The sequence below is a fragment of the Lepisma saccharinum genome, chromosome 2 (assembly GCF_977018435.1).
Source record: "Lepisma saccharinum chromosome 2, izLepSacc3.1, whole genome shotgun sequence".
Lineage (NCBI taxonomy): Eukaryota > Metazoa > Arthropoda > Insecta > Zygentoma > Lepismatidae > Lepisma > Lepisma saccharinum.
In genome coordinates this window covers 45,639,830-45,655,419 of record NC_139230.1, presented here as the reverse complement: position 1 = coordinate 45,655,419, position 15,590 = coordinate 45,639,830, and the positions used below count along the sequence as shown (strand labels likewise).

Below are 15,590 nucleotides of genomic sequence, written 5' to 3'. Positions count from 1 at the left end.
GAAATAAACTTAATACCTTGATAACTAAATAAATATGCTATGAGAAGTGAAATGTTAATTTTGTGTAGTAAGTATAGTTTTTAAATCAAATTTAAGGTTATATTCACAATTTTAAAACCAAAATGTCTTTTTATATACCACTTTTCATGTGATTTTTCACCGCTATAACACTGAAATTTTATTTAATTTACCACTTTTGAACCCAAAATTGACTCTGCTTTTGTACGGAAATTTTGCTTTTTATTTACCAAAATTATGTGCCTCTACTAATGAACAAAAAAAGACAGAACTGAAATATAATGTATACTAGTTATCAAGAAATGGCACATTAATTGCTGCCGTGTGCTACCACGTGGTCCAGGCAAATTTGTGGAATTTAAAATTTTTAAGATGCAGTAATTTAGAAGTTATAGGATAGCCATTTTTAAAATCTATCCCATAATAATATGGGGCTTTTTCAGCTTTTTCAAACTTCACTTGTTAATAATAGTTAACGATGGATATATTCTTTTTAATTCGAGTATGTCATACCTTCATATGTACACTAAACATAAAAAAAAAGACAGAACTGAAATATCATGTACAGTTTTCAAGAAATAATGCATTAATTACTGCTGTGCCCTGCTGGTTGAAATCAACTATCCATCCTCAACGGAAATACAGGTGTGGTTTCAAATTCAACTATCTGGACACTAAAGGCTAATTGTTTAGGAAAATGAAACATATGGTTTCATTACGAAACTACATGCTGTTATATCTGATCAGAACATTATCAGAATAATAATGTAACTACATTCATACTATTTAGGTCTAGGATATATCTGAATCACAATGCTTACAGCTCTATTTTGAGATCTCACTTCCTCCTGCAACTGAAAAATTATTTCATTGGCCTTAACCAAATCAAGACCAAGACTACGAATCTCTTCCACTTTGCAGACAACCTCATGTTCTCTTGCATACAACTTTTCTTCAAGCTTTACCTAAAAAAAGAAAATGCCATTATTCCTTTATCTAAATTTCATCAGCTTACTTCCAGGAAATAGATTTTTAAAGTACATGAATATTATTATGAGAACTTATTTTTGTTGAGAAAATTGTTATTACATTTTCTTTCCATTATGCAAGCAATAAAATATTTATGAAGACAATGTACTTATATTGGGACTTATATGTTTTCAGCCATCTTCATTCGAAAATGCCTATACAGTAAATGGGACATGTCAAAAGACAATGTATTATGATTTAATTTTATTAACAAATTTGTCATTTGAATCATCATAGTCTGCAAAACCAATGGTTGGCAGATATGTTATTTTTAAACTATTATTCCACAATCTGCTTTGATGGCCTGTAAAATTTTGTACATGATATCAATTTGTCCTCCATTTTGGCTACTGACACTTTAGAAATACATTATCCAGGCACGGAACAAAATTACAAAAGTAGATGCTTGAATTGATCTAAAAGGAGTGAACAAAAAAAATTTAAATCTGCCGGTGTCTTTGTGTATGCATCTTAAAAACTGTAATTGTAAAATGCCTAAAGATGTATCCTGTAGGAAAATGAAGAACCTGAAAACATAGATTTCAAGAAAATTAAATTAAATACCCCAAAAATCTCAGATTGCTCAAATTCCTGCAAAAATCAAGGGTGACAACATATGATTCATGTTAACTCAGTTCTATTTGTAAATTAACTGAGATATCTTAACCTAATTTTGGAGAGAGTATAAGAGTTTGGGTCTAAAGAAATATCAGACTGACTTGCAAAGCAACTTATTTACTTATGCACACAATTTCCAAAAATATAAAAATCTGTTGGTAAATTATATTTAATTGCAACAGGTTGAGCTAAAACAATTGATGTATTAATACAGTATTGCCAACAAGCATTTCTTGGGAACTTGTTGCTCAACCAACTTAATTGAACTTCTAAAAGTAAGTTTAGCAGATAAAATGAGTAACTCATTTACATGTATTCATTAATATTTCTTGAGAAAACAATGTTTCTAGCTGCAAGCAATGCAAGGAGCAAGTGTAGCAGCAATTATTTACAAAGGAAAAGCAACAATCAAACTGCTTCCAAACTCAGTCAGGGTGACCGGTCCAAATGACAGCTCTAAGCAAGTGAAATTAGTTGGTTTCAGCAGGAAATAAAAGTGGAAATGGGCTTAGGTCTTTCCTTCAAATGTAAATAATTTTATTTAAAAAATCAGACAGGACAAATTGCATTTTACACAGAAGTACATAATTACACTTCTTCATACAAAAAAAAAATACAATTTTTACCCAAATTTGGACTTCTTTTTCTCTAATATGCAGTACCTATACTCATAAATCTAGCTTCAGAATACATAGAAATTACAAATATCTTACATCAGACAGAGCATTCAAAAACTTCCATAGACTCTCCAAGCTTTAGAAAATTGCTAGTAGGGTATTTAAATGGGTTAATGAGAATAATGTTACTTGCAATTGAGTTGCAGATGTCCTGGATCTGAAGGCACCTGATACAGAAACATACCAGGTGTTCAAGAAATAATTGAGGGGTTACAAAAATTTATTGCAAGTAAACTATTGAACTTACATTAATGAAACCAGTCCAGAATAAACGAGGAACGCGAACAGTTTTATTTGACACTTATAAATGTTCAATGTGAGCAGCACAAGTGACACATCACACATCAACACGACAGTCTACTTCTTGCCACACTGTCATCAACATGAGCCTGTCAAGTTTCTATCACTGCGATGATATGCTCACTTACATCTGTGATATCATGCGACACATTGCACAAAATACTATGAATGACGTGGGTGATTCGAGTGTCACCTAGATTCAGGGATATGAACTCTCAGCTTAATAAAACAACACACAAACTGTTTGTGTTCCTCGATTGTTTTGGACTGGTTTCATTAACGTAAGTTCAATGGACTCCATTAGTGGTGATGTCACAGCAGACTACAAACCAGGATTTGAGTCTACACAATGAGAAAACATGTTTTCTTCCAATTCAAATCAATGCTATTTTCCTTTGGAAGGGGTAGCTTTGATTATTGTGACAGCAGTTATGAAACAAAATTATGATGTGTGTCATACATCACTGTAAAGATGAGATTTCGAAGAATATGACTATATATCACACATACCTTACAGAGAATAAGGTAAAGAATAACCAGAGTAAGAAAATCATGCATTTTTATACAAAAGTTTGACATTCCAGTTCCGAGCACAGCTGAAGCTCACTTGATCTCAAGTCAGCCACGCTGTTGCTATGGATGATGGGAAACCAGTAGCCTCAGGTGATTGAACCAATGGCGCCTATTGGCTGAGATTTCTCTTGGAGCATTCACTTTACTTGATTTCCTACTCAATTTATTCTTTACATTCTCATCTGTAAGGTATATGTTATATATAGACATATTGTCCGAAATCTAATCTTTACATTGATGTATGATGCACATCACAATTTTGTTTCGTAACTGCTGTCATGATTCTTACAAGTTACCCATTGCAATGGGAAACTCAATGTATTTGTATATGAATAAAAGTATGTGTTTATTTGTTTAGACTGAGTCCCAGCCTGTCGTCTGCTGTGACATATCACTAACGGAGTCCATAGTTCACTTGCAATAATTTTTTGTAACTCCTCAATTATTTCTGAAACACCTGGTATTGCTGATAACACAAGTGGTTTTGCACCATCACATGAAGTCTGAAAAAGCCATTCTTTTGCTGACCTCCATTGTGAAGTCTTTAGCACAGCATGCTACAATACCAGGGGTTCTGGGTTCGAACCACAGCCTGGACATGGGTGTTCTCAATGGTTGTTCTTCATCAATTTAATTAATTCTTCACTCATCCACATTGTCATGATTAACCAAAAGTGGCAGAAAAGAAACCTAAAATAATCAAATCAACTAATCAATGTTCTTCTTAAAGGTTTGTATAACCACTTTTTATAAATGCAAAATAATCAACCCCGTTATTTTTAGTGGTTTTTATTTTATTTTATCTGCGACGTTTCGTTCTGGTTTCCCAGAATATTTTCAAGCTACACCAAGATATACATATAACACTACACTTCTGAGGAATGAATAATGAATTATCATTATCTTGGTGTAGCTTGAAAAAGTTCTGGGAAACCAGAATGAAACGTCGCAGATAAAATAAAATAAAAAGCACTAAAAATAACTGGGTAGATTATTTTGCATCAACTAATCAATGAAAAATACTCTCTTTACAACTGAAGAATTTGGACTTATAAAATGTAAGGACCTCAACAAATACAAATATATATTTATTTTCTAAAATTTGGGGATGGGCATTACACATCCACAAAGAGTAGTCTCTTGTCATGTTTCCCTTCAAATTTGGTCCATTCAGTGTCCATGGGGCTTACGATACAAGTGAAATTCCAGAAATTCTTTCTGTAGCTGGCAATACTGCCGCTATAAGATATATCCATCATACCTACTTGAAGGGTTAACATTTCTACTCATACAGCAAACCCACTCCCCCATACACCTAGAGAGAGAAAAACCCAAATACTTACCACAGTTTGCATCGATTCACGATATTTAGCTCTCAAAGCGTAAAAATTCCTATCCTGATCATCCAGTAACTTTAAACAAAAACAAAAATAGTTAAATTACAAGAACATGTAGCAATTTTCAACAAAGAAAAATTAGTAATTTTTAATAAAACATCTCCTAAAAATGCCTCTACTAAATAAATTTATTTGCTACAATTTCTTAAGACACTGTATTACATGGTTGGAAACACTACCAGAAGGAAGTTCCAAAGTTTAGAAAGTAAGGATACAATTTTGTACTCAGGAGAAAATTGCTGTTTTGGAATAATTAAAATATACCCTAAAATTCTTAAAATTTAATGTTGCTTTTTCAAAGTTCTGTCGGATAATGATAAAAACTAGGGATGGGCAGATATATGTAATTTTGGCCGATACCGATAAAGTAACAATATAAAATTTACCGATACCGATATTCTACATATCAGATATAAAATTAGAAATGGTCTACGAAGAACATGAAAGGTTCATTGACCTCCTTAATAAATGTGTGTTTCAAGATGACTGCAGTGAAAAGGAAATTGCATATTTAGACATTTACTTTTTTAGAAATTGTGGAGATTATCCATAAAAATTACAACAAAATTGCAGAATTTTGCACTAAATTATCAGATATTTATTGATATGTCGGATCGGTAAAATAATAATAATAATCGCTAATTTTACCGATAAACAGATACACCAATATGCCGCCTATATCGGCCAATACCGATAGAGTACTGATTAATCAGTCCCCTTCCTAATAAAAACCAAGAGGCAACACAACATGCCATGCCATGTTGGTCATGCTTTTGGTCATCCTTTCAGTAACAGGGTGTCGACAACAAGCAGAAATGAAATTCCCTGACCTTTCCAGGTTCTCCAGGACAAAATTTTTCCCTGACAATTAGAAACTAAACTAAATCGATGTTTTTGCATATGGAAATAAACTCATACATTACATGCCAATTTTCTGTTATGTTCATCGTCCAGACAAAGAAGACCTCTTTTACTACAGGGTGAGTCAAAAGTCAGGTTACATGGGGATTTGTGTGCACCTTGAACATAAATGCATTTTTGCACACATCATTTCCAGTTCTCCAGAACGTTTTGCAGAATGTCTGGCATAATCCTACCTGCACATTGCACAATGTGTTCCTTCAGATGCTGGATGTTCTGTAGATGAGTGCCTTTAAATGACCCCAAAGGAAAAAAATCCATTGGTGTCAAGGCCTGGAGACCACTCAATGGAACCAATTGTAAAAAAAAAATTGTACATAAGTAATGCTTTTGTGAAACACATCTGTTTACCTTGGAACTGTCTCGACTTGTTTATGTTTATATTTATATTTTGTTTATTTTATTTTATTTTATCTTGTTTCGTGTATTCATTTTAACACTAGTGTACTGTTTTACTGTTGTTTCTCTCCGGTTTAAAATGGCTTCTGCTGTACTGGAAATTTCAATAAATAAATAAATAAATAAAAATAAATATATCTGATCGATTTGGCAATGTTGCTGCCACATGTGTAGTTGCACCAGAACCTTGAAACCAGTGTTGTGTCTGAACTTGCAGTTGCCGGAGCATCACGTTCGTGCTAGTGAAATGCAACTAAAAATTAAGCATTATTGGGAAGGGTACATTTTGGCTCTTTTCCATGCACATTCTTTGTACAACCAAATAGTGAAACAGTGTCGGGAAAACGGTTCATCCATCGAAGTGACCACAACTAAAGATATCGTGGCCAGGGAAACACAAATGGTGTTCATGCAAAAACATTCCCCAACAAAAGGGGTCATTCGAGGTTGCCAGCGAAAGTGTAGCCTGAAATACTTCGTGGAATTTGGCAAATTGCAGTCCAGGAAAATCCACCATCCCAACCCTGTGACATGGCCCAGAGGGTCAATGTGGCAAAGTCCACTGTCAGCAACATCATTCGTCGCAGTCTTGACCTGCAGTGCATACGTAAGGGCCAGGTTCGCAATCTCCTCCCACAACACATTGCAGAACGCAAGTTCAACTGCCGCAAACTGTACGAAAGACACTTGGCGGGGTAAAAATGCAAGACAGTTGTCACATTGGCTGTGACATACATTTATCTCATGCGTAATGGTAACATTAGGGCAATTACGTACCATGGCACCTCTGGCAAGGGATGTGCCAAGTTTTACTATCAGTGGCGAGAAAGTTTCTGGCAGAGAATCATGTCGCCGGATATGGTTACGAGGGGAAGTTGGAGATACGTAAGGTGGAGAAAAACAAAGGTGAATGCTGCCTACTTCCAGGAATCCATTATGGTGCCAATCTATCGGACAGACATCCCTCATTTGTACGGAGCCAACACGAACCAGGTGTGGATCCACATGGACAAAGCATCCAGCCATACTGCTAGATCATCCTTCCAATTTTATCAGAACATGGAGCAGGAAACAGGAATCAGTGTTATGCCCTTTCATGACATTCCTGTCAAAGCCCTGATGAGTGTCCAATGGATTTCTGTGCATGCAGACTGTTAAGACAATGTCTACAACATCGCCACCCTCGCACCCACACTGGCCTATGGAAATCCTGTAAGGAGGAATGGGATGGAATTCCTATGCATGTGCTCCAATGTAGTTTGTTGCAGTGGAAATTGCAATGTTGGGTGATAGTCCCATACAACACCACGGTGGTGGTGGCATGGTTTTTCATAGGGTAAATACACTTTACATCTTGGTCAGATATAACCCAATCAACCTCTGTACAAAGCAAAAATAGCACTGGAACCAATGCTCTTGATCATCTACTTCCTTTGCTATGAAACCTACCAATTTGGAAAAGCAATTTCAACATGACCCAGTAGCAAGAAGTGACAACAATTATTCCTGGTTTTCACTCCAAGGTGGACAGCATCAATTACCAGAATTCATGGAATATGTTGGAGTAAGCCCAGCTGTGATACAGGAGCTAGTTGATGGCATGCCTAGAGATTTTTTCATGGCTGCAGTAAAAGGAAGATATGTTTGAATCATCAAGACTGCATCAGTGGGAGCCTACAACCTTGGCAGAAATGAAACTATTTTTTTAGTTTTGAGCTGTTATGTATGGTCATTTTGCTAACAAGATTAATGTCCAGAAGGCAACAGGTTAAAGTTCAGAATCATCTTAGCCAACTAATGGAGAATTTCCAGTCACCATCCTGGGGAAACTGTGTGTGTTCATGTGTCACTCATACCTTTTCGAGGGTGGCTTGTCATGCGACAATATATGAAGCAAAAGCATCACAGATATGGAAAAAATATTTTCAAAATATGTATGGGACATGGCTACACATTTCTCTTGAAAATTTATGCTGGAAAGAGTCTTCAAGTTAGAAAAACTACACTCACAGGAGTTGTGAAGTAATTATGTGAACCTCTTTTGAATGCAGAAAGAACAGCATGTACTGGAAATTCATACACAAGCATCGAACTAACTAATTGTTGGACAAAACAAATCTTGCTGGGAATTTGGAAAAAAAAGTAACAAAAAGGGTCCCCTAAAGATGTCACCCTTAAATGCCATGTGAAAAAGAGAAAAAGAGTGACATTGTTGCGAAAGAGAGTAGTAGAGGAATCACTATCCTAAATTGGAAGAACAGGCAGAATGCGACAATGCTCTCCAAGTATTCTGACAACACAGTTGAAATTTTGGAGAGAAATGGCCAAATCATTAAGAAGCTGAAAGTAGTAGTTGATTACAATACTGGAAAATCATCAGTGAACTTCAGACCAAATGGCAGCGTATTCTTTGCCTTTTAGAAAAAGAGTGAAGTGGAGAAAATTTGCAATAGAATTGCTACTTTCAACTGCCATAGTGAATGCTCAGAACCTCTGAAAGAGAAAACTGACATGCTTTCCAGGAATAAATTGCCAAAACACTTTTATTTGCACTCAACTCCCCATATATTGTCATTCTAGCATTATGGGCATCATTGTTATACTTGTGATTGACAGCGAACTAGGAGCAACAGAGTGCAAGCCACATGTTTCAGTCATAATAACCAACATCGTGTGCACCCGTTTCAGACATGAAGACTGACGTGGCAGTGAACGTGTTAATACACGTGCCTTCTCATTTTGATGAAGATTCAATATGTCTATATACAGTGGGACCCTGATTGTATGTTCCAAATTTTACATTTTCCCTATATATTGTATGTTTCCAATCTTGGGTCCTCCTGCAAAAAAAATATATTCAACTGTATTTTATTTTACACATCAATTCTTGGAAGTTTATAATTGAGGTTTTCCTGGACACACAAATTAAAAGTAGGTTTGGTGTGTATTATTCACAATTCCCGAATATAATAAGACATTAAAAATTAATGTTAAAAACTGTACTTACGTATGCGAGTTGTGCAGGAAAGGCAGAACCTGCAAGTTGTATATAGTGATACACACAGGTTTTTTAGTATTTTAACGTTTTTAACACGAGAATAGGTTAATTGTGCAAGTTTTTAGTGAATGACGAGCTTTTTATATACATCTAGGGCGGGGATATATCTTAAATGTATCCACACCAACCCTTGTTTACAATTCTTTTATTACATTTTGACGTGGTACTATGCTAAGTACCTAGTTTTTTCATACGAACCTGAAGAAGGGGATAGATAATCTCCGAAACATAGTTCTAAAATAAGAAAAATAGGAACAACATACTCTCATACGTAAGTACAGTTTGTAACGTCTTTTTTTATTAAAAGTACACTTGCCATGTTTCCAAATTTCCTTACCTTTCCCTCTCCATCCCTCATTGCAGCTTCTGCTTCACTTTTGATGTATGATATTTTGGTTTGAAGCCTGAGATTCTCCTCACAGAGGAGAGACATGGTATCGCGCAGGCCACTAAAGAAAAATGATCATTGAGATTTTCAGAAATGGTTTAGCCTTCGTGTATTGGTCACATCTCTTATCTTAATATTCTACCATCTCATGTATGGAGAGTTGGATCAAACTATTCAGGGCAAAAAAACTTGAAGGGAGAGAAAGAGAGGGAGAGTATGTATTGTGTGTGTATGTATTTCTCTTGGGGTGAGGGTGTTCTGCAAACTGTATGATATCAGTATAGTTTGAGAAAAATGTAAAGCTGGAACATAAGTTTGGTAAAACATAAAATCAAGACAAACACATACTTACTGAATACGGCACTCTGCCTATACCTGAGTGATGGAATTTATGGAGCAAGATGTAAATTACAGCATGTATAATCACAACAGAATGTCTCTATACTGCTATAAGCTATATATATTGCTTCAGTTATTGTGCAAAAGCATAGGTGCTGTGACACTAGATTTGCTTGTAGGATGTACAATAAAACCCTAATATATGTGTCTGATGTCTACAGCTAAGAAACTGTAAAATGTTAGTATGTAGGCAAACATATAAATCAAAAAATTGCAACTCCACTATAATTGTACAACACTCTACTAAGCCTGAAAGATACCATAAATACGTGATCCAAAACCCATTGCAAAAAAATATTTTAAATTCCATTTAACCATTGATTTTGTCTGAATGTTTTCCTTAGTGTAAGTCTACCAGTCTGCATTTAGGACCAATATTGTGTGGCAAAGTGAATGAGTTTGTTTTACTTTATGAGAATTCTGAATTTTGCATAATTCCCAAGATTTTCAGACAGACTCCAAAAAAGTATCATCTGATACATGTGGTATTGATATGTGTAATGCAGATATTATCAACAGCTTCAAGTAATTCCAATGATAGGATTCAATTGATTCTTTGACATAGTACACTTCTGTTCACAAAAAGTGGTACACTCGTTTGAGTTGAAGTCTAGCTTCGTGGCTGGAAGTACAGCTGAAGTAAGTGTTCGGAAATCAGCAATGTTGCTTACTATCAATCAATTTAATCATATGCAGGGAATTTTGTGTCTCTCAGACTCAAAGAAAAGGGCTAACTGAAAGATCGTAAATATTAATGGGGAAGGGGTTTATTTATTCTTCAAGCCTTCTCCTGGACTAGGATAATACTATTTCCAAAAAAATTTTTTTTTGCATTCATTTTCAGTAATTGCAACAGCACAATTTCTGTCTCGCTTATACTTATTGACTTTTTTCCTTTTCATTATATAGTGTTGCTTTTCTTCCATTTTCGGCTACTTGCGACGATGAAGAACAGCCAAGCTCAGGCCAAATTCGAACCTGGGACCCCTCGCATTCCAACGAATTGTGATAACTACTTCGTCACGAGCATAAAAAATGCATTTCTATTCAAAATAAATTTCAGGAATATTTCACATTTACATTACTGTGATTTTAACGTGGAAAATCCAGTTCATTAATATTAACGCTGCAATCTTTCTGTTAGTCCATTTCTTTGAGTCTGAGAGACACAAAATTCCCTGCATATGATTAAATTGATTGATAGTAAGCAACACTGCTGCTTTCCAAACACTTACTTTGGCTGTACTTCCGGCCACGAAGCTGGACTTCAACTCAAACGAGTGTGCCAGTTTTTGTGAACAGAAGTGTACATGATCAAGAACAAGGCCACCTAAATTATGGTAGACCAAGGATCTCTGCTTCCTACCTTACTACTGATAACATGTAATTTTATTTTCAGGCTTTAACTTTCGTACAATTAAAATGTAACATGGCCTGTGTCAAATTGCTGAAGTAATAATTTAGCCATGAAGACAAAAATAATTATAGATAACCTTGGTTAATAAGAATATTTGTAATGTAGTATGTTATTTAGTGTACCAAATGTGTACTGAAAAATGAATATTTTTTTTAAAAATTATTCATAATATAAAACAGCTGCTATGTTCTACTAATATACAGTGGTGGAAAACAAACATTCTTCCCCCATAGGGTCAAAGTATATTAGTGTTTTTCCACCAATGTATATGGTATTTCTCAATCATGTAATAAGATATTAAAATATGAGCAAACACATGTTTCAATTTGCATTTAATGGATTTACCTAAGTTCAACTTCTAGTTCCTGCCTGTACTTCACTTCTTTGGAAAGCTCGAAATTTTTTTCTTGTAGTTCACTTTGCCTGCATGCCAACTCATCACCCCTCAAACTCAAACTCCTTTCAAACTGTTCAGTTAAGGTCTGCATTTCCTGGGATAAGAAACGTGTAAATAAGTCTCTGATTTTTACAATTAATAAACCAAACAAACAAAAAATAATAAACCATTTTTACAATTAATTCCAGTCTTATGATAGGTTGCTGTTTGGTGTTTATACATTCAGAGAAGTATCAGATATATATATAGATTCATTGGTGAAATTCCCAATAAATTTTCCAATCCAGTATTTCTACTCAATAGCTTGCTTCAACAGTTTTGCAATTTTGTTATTTTTATAATTATTTTTAACACTGAACAAATTATTACAATTATCAGAAATTTTACCAATATTGATTCAGTTGTTGTATCAAGTCCACATTATACACAGTAAGGCTAATCATTACTGGCCCTACAGTTTAAAGTGGAATCCAAACCACTATATGCCTCCACTAGGAATTGAACCCAGGACCCCATGATTACAAGGTGATGATGCTACCACCATGCTAATAGGGAGTCCAGAAATTTTACCAAATAAATGATAGCCTGGTACGCCTACATAACCCCTTACAGAAAGAGTATCGATTAATCTGCCATACCCTTATTTCACCTTAGGGCTCATTTATTTCAGTGCTTAAGATGTGATGCCATGTTAACTTCAATTCATAACAAAATGATGAAAGGCTCCTAGCACAATCTACATGCATGTTCTAAATGTTTCCTTTGATGTATTCATCATCATCATGTTAATATGGTGTCAGAACTGCAATGTTTTAATTGTACAAATGAGACCTCACTTGAGTAGGCAAAACAGTATGATTAACAAGCCCTAAAACAATTTCTAATATTTGTGTTACACAACTTTCATACCTTGCTTGATTTTCATTCTTGAAAGCAGGAAACACAATATAGGGCATTTCCATGTCAAATCAACCAGTACATAAACCTTTGATGATATGGACTTTGCTAAATTTTGTACATATGAAATATATTTTAAAAAATTGAATTTTTCCTGTTGCAGATTTTTGAGACTCCAAATTGTAATAATTGACAAAGCTGACCCGAAAAATCCAGACAACAGTTTAAATTAAATTTAAACCTGTTTAAACTACAGGACTGGGCATGGCCTCATTTTAAAACTTATGGAAAAAGGCTTTCATTTGATATGTAACATGCTTGGCTTATTGAGCCAATTTCTTTTCAAAAATTTAATTTTACAATTTACAAAAACTGAAATTTTCAAATTAGAAACTTGATACACACCCACCGAAGGCAGAATCAGAATTTCAGAATGGCATTTTTCTAGTATCATATGTAACAAAATTTTTTGCAGGTCAATTAATTTAAGTTACCATATTTTACAAACACAACCAATATATGAATACAGAAGGATGCATACCTAACCACCTAAGAAATACAGGAGCACACATAAGCAACTGCTTAGTGATAAAATATATGAGGGTTGTGTCATTTACTCTTGCATCAGTTAGTATGTTCTATTGGTAACTGTTACTGGGCCCATTGTGCAAAGAATGGCATGTCCTGAGATCTTAAGACGATAAGTGATGCTTCTGGCCAACATGGATGCAAGGAGGAGATCTCCACTTAACATTTTACATCATTTTTCGAAAGTATACATCCCACCCATTAATTGGCAGTGTGTGCACAGGCAACAAGAACTGTGAGTAAAGAGAACATTTTCAACATCTGCATCATCTTACACGCAATGTACCAAAGTTTCTTCAGATGCAGAAAATACTTCAGTCTCCACCTTTCCTGTGCTTGCAGGCATCAATTCATGAAATTTCTAAGTCCCTATTACAGTTGTAGCTTCATCAATCCATGTCTGTAAAGGTTTCTCTTCATAGAGAGAAAGTTAGTAATGGAATATTCTCTGGCCACTACTGAAATAGCTGAAGATGCTCTCGACACTTAAACAAGGATCACTTATCACTAACAAAACCACTGTTGGCGGATCTTCCTAATTTCTTAAATGCACTTCCTGATCATTCCGCTTCAGTCTGTAGAAGCCACCTCTCGACGATCCGGTTACGCTGCAACTCTTCCTTTCTTCCAGGCTGCAAGTTCACTGCTCAAGTTCCTTTTTGGGATCGAACTCACTATTCAATTCCATGTTTCAATGTAAGAAAATCTAAAAAAATGTCAACTGCTCGTGTCACTGCAAATTTTCCAAGTTTTGCCAGCAACGAGCACGCGAACACGAACCGCAAAGACGCGACCTAACCGCCGACTGCACTCTTTGTGCGCCAAAAGTCCAGAACAGTCTATTACTTAAGAGGGGAGTGAAGTGTTCTTTCTCCTCATTCGTTCCGGAAGGAAAAGTCTTACAATAATCGGTTATACCACCTCATGACTTTAGTGTAGTAAATTGTGTTCGCCGATGGGGAAACAACTGTTTGAAAGACTTATCATTGAACAAAGGAACTGTCGATCCAGTATCAACTTTACATTGTACAATTTGCTTATCAATACACAGATCAACTATGCATGGTTCTGCTGACACAAGAACATTAGTGCCATCTATAGCTCGTGATCTTGGCTTGAAAGTAACACTCTTTGCTCCTGAACAAGTGAGTGTTTCATCTTCCACTTGTGTATTTTATGTGTTCGATGAAATAGTGCAAGTACTATCTTCTGGCGGATGAGAATCACTAACTTTAACGTGCAATAAAGACAAACCATGAAATTCATTATGTATGCTTTGTTCACTAACAATAGCATCTAAAGGTTTAATATTAGACTTAAAAGTTTGATCCAAGGTAATTTTCTTACTCGTAAGTTCATGGTTCTTTTTCCTAAACTTGTATTTTACATGCCAATGACCTTTCTTCTTACAAAATGAACATACCGAATATCTTGCTGGACACTGTATGAACATTTGTGTTTCCTGTTGAATTAGTTCCATTTGAAGCACAACATCTTGACATTTTGCTGGAGTCAATGTAGGCTCAGACAGTAATTTCTTTCTAATGGCGTCAGACCGAATGCCTACAATTATTAGCTCTACAATGGCTTCCTGTAGGTACTGGGCAAAACAACATTTAAGTGCTTGTTGCTTAACACATACTATAAATTGTGTTGCATTCTCGCCACTTTCCTGCATGCACTGTCTGAACTTGAAACATTCCACATATTTGTTTATTCTCTGGCCATAATGTTTAAGCAGATTGTTCTTGAGGGTCAAATGCGGTTGCTGTTTAACTGGTTCTGGTGCAAGAATACTTTTCAGCACCTTGAATGTTTCAGATCCATAACTGCAATCAGTATGGGTACTTTCCTGACTTCATTAACATCATGAGCCAAACAAGACTGTTCAAACCTTGTTAAATAATCTTCTATCTCTTCCGAATCTGGCCGCAATAAATTCAAACCGAACATATTTATAATTGTGAACAACTAAATATCACGATATCATAGATACAATCCTTATCATACTGATTTAAACTTGCCCTTGTACAATTATTGTAAATAATACACAAACCATGTAATATTGGTTCTTACCGTAGAAATTGATCAAACGGACACAATTTCTCTTTGCATATACCTATGCTGGAATGATGATTGTTCCTACTCTTCATAACGTCTTCATCCCTACTTCTTCTTACGAAGAATCACCAAGAATATTATGTACAACTGTGCCATAGATGCAAGCCTTGTTATGTGTGTGATGCCTTATCTATACATGCACAAAACATACAAAATATGTAGGTTCAAATTAAACAACATAACTTTAATGCCTGGAAGCCATTCAATCACGTACATCTTACACCTGGTTACTATGACAACCAATCAATAACATGCTATAAAATACAAATTCTTCTTCTTCCTCTTCATGCATCTATCATAAATCACACACAGAAAAGAAAAGTTTATATTCTGCAGCCTGGACTAATGTTCACTGTAGAAGAAGAATAAATATGATGTATGTACTGCAGTATA

The 15,590-nt window shown here is 35.2% G+C and overlaps 1 protein-coding gene across 1 annotated transcript in view; it reads right to left on the bottom strand.

Annotated features, from left to right (window-relative positions):
* Positions 1-15,590, bottom strand: part of LOC145981955 (uncharacterized) — a 139,441-nt gene that overhangs the window by 13,710 nt on the left and 110,141 nt on the right. The window contains exons 7-10 of the mRNA XM_083115452.1: positions 11,540-11,685; positions 9,328-9,439; positions 4,559-4,627; positions 840-983 (exon numbers count right to left, since the gene is read on the bottom strand). Of these exons, the coding sequence (XP_082971578.1) occupies positions 840-983; positions 4,559-4,627; positions 9,328-9,439; positions 11,540-11,685 (471 nt within the window). The remainder of the gene's footprint in view (positions 1-839; positions 984-4,558; positions 4,628-9,327; positions 9,440-11,539; positions 11,686-15,590) is intronic.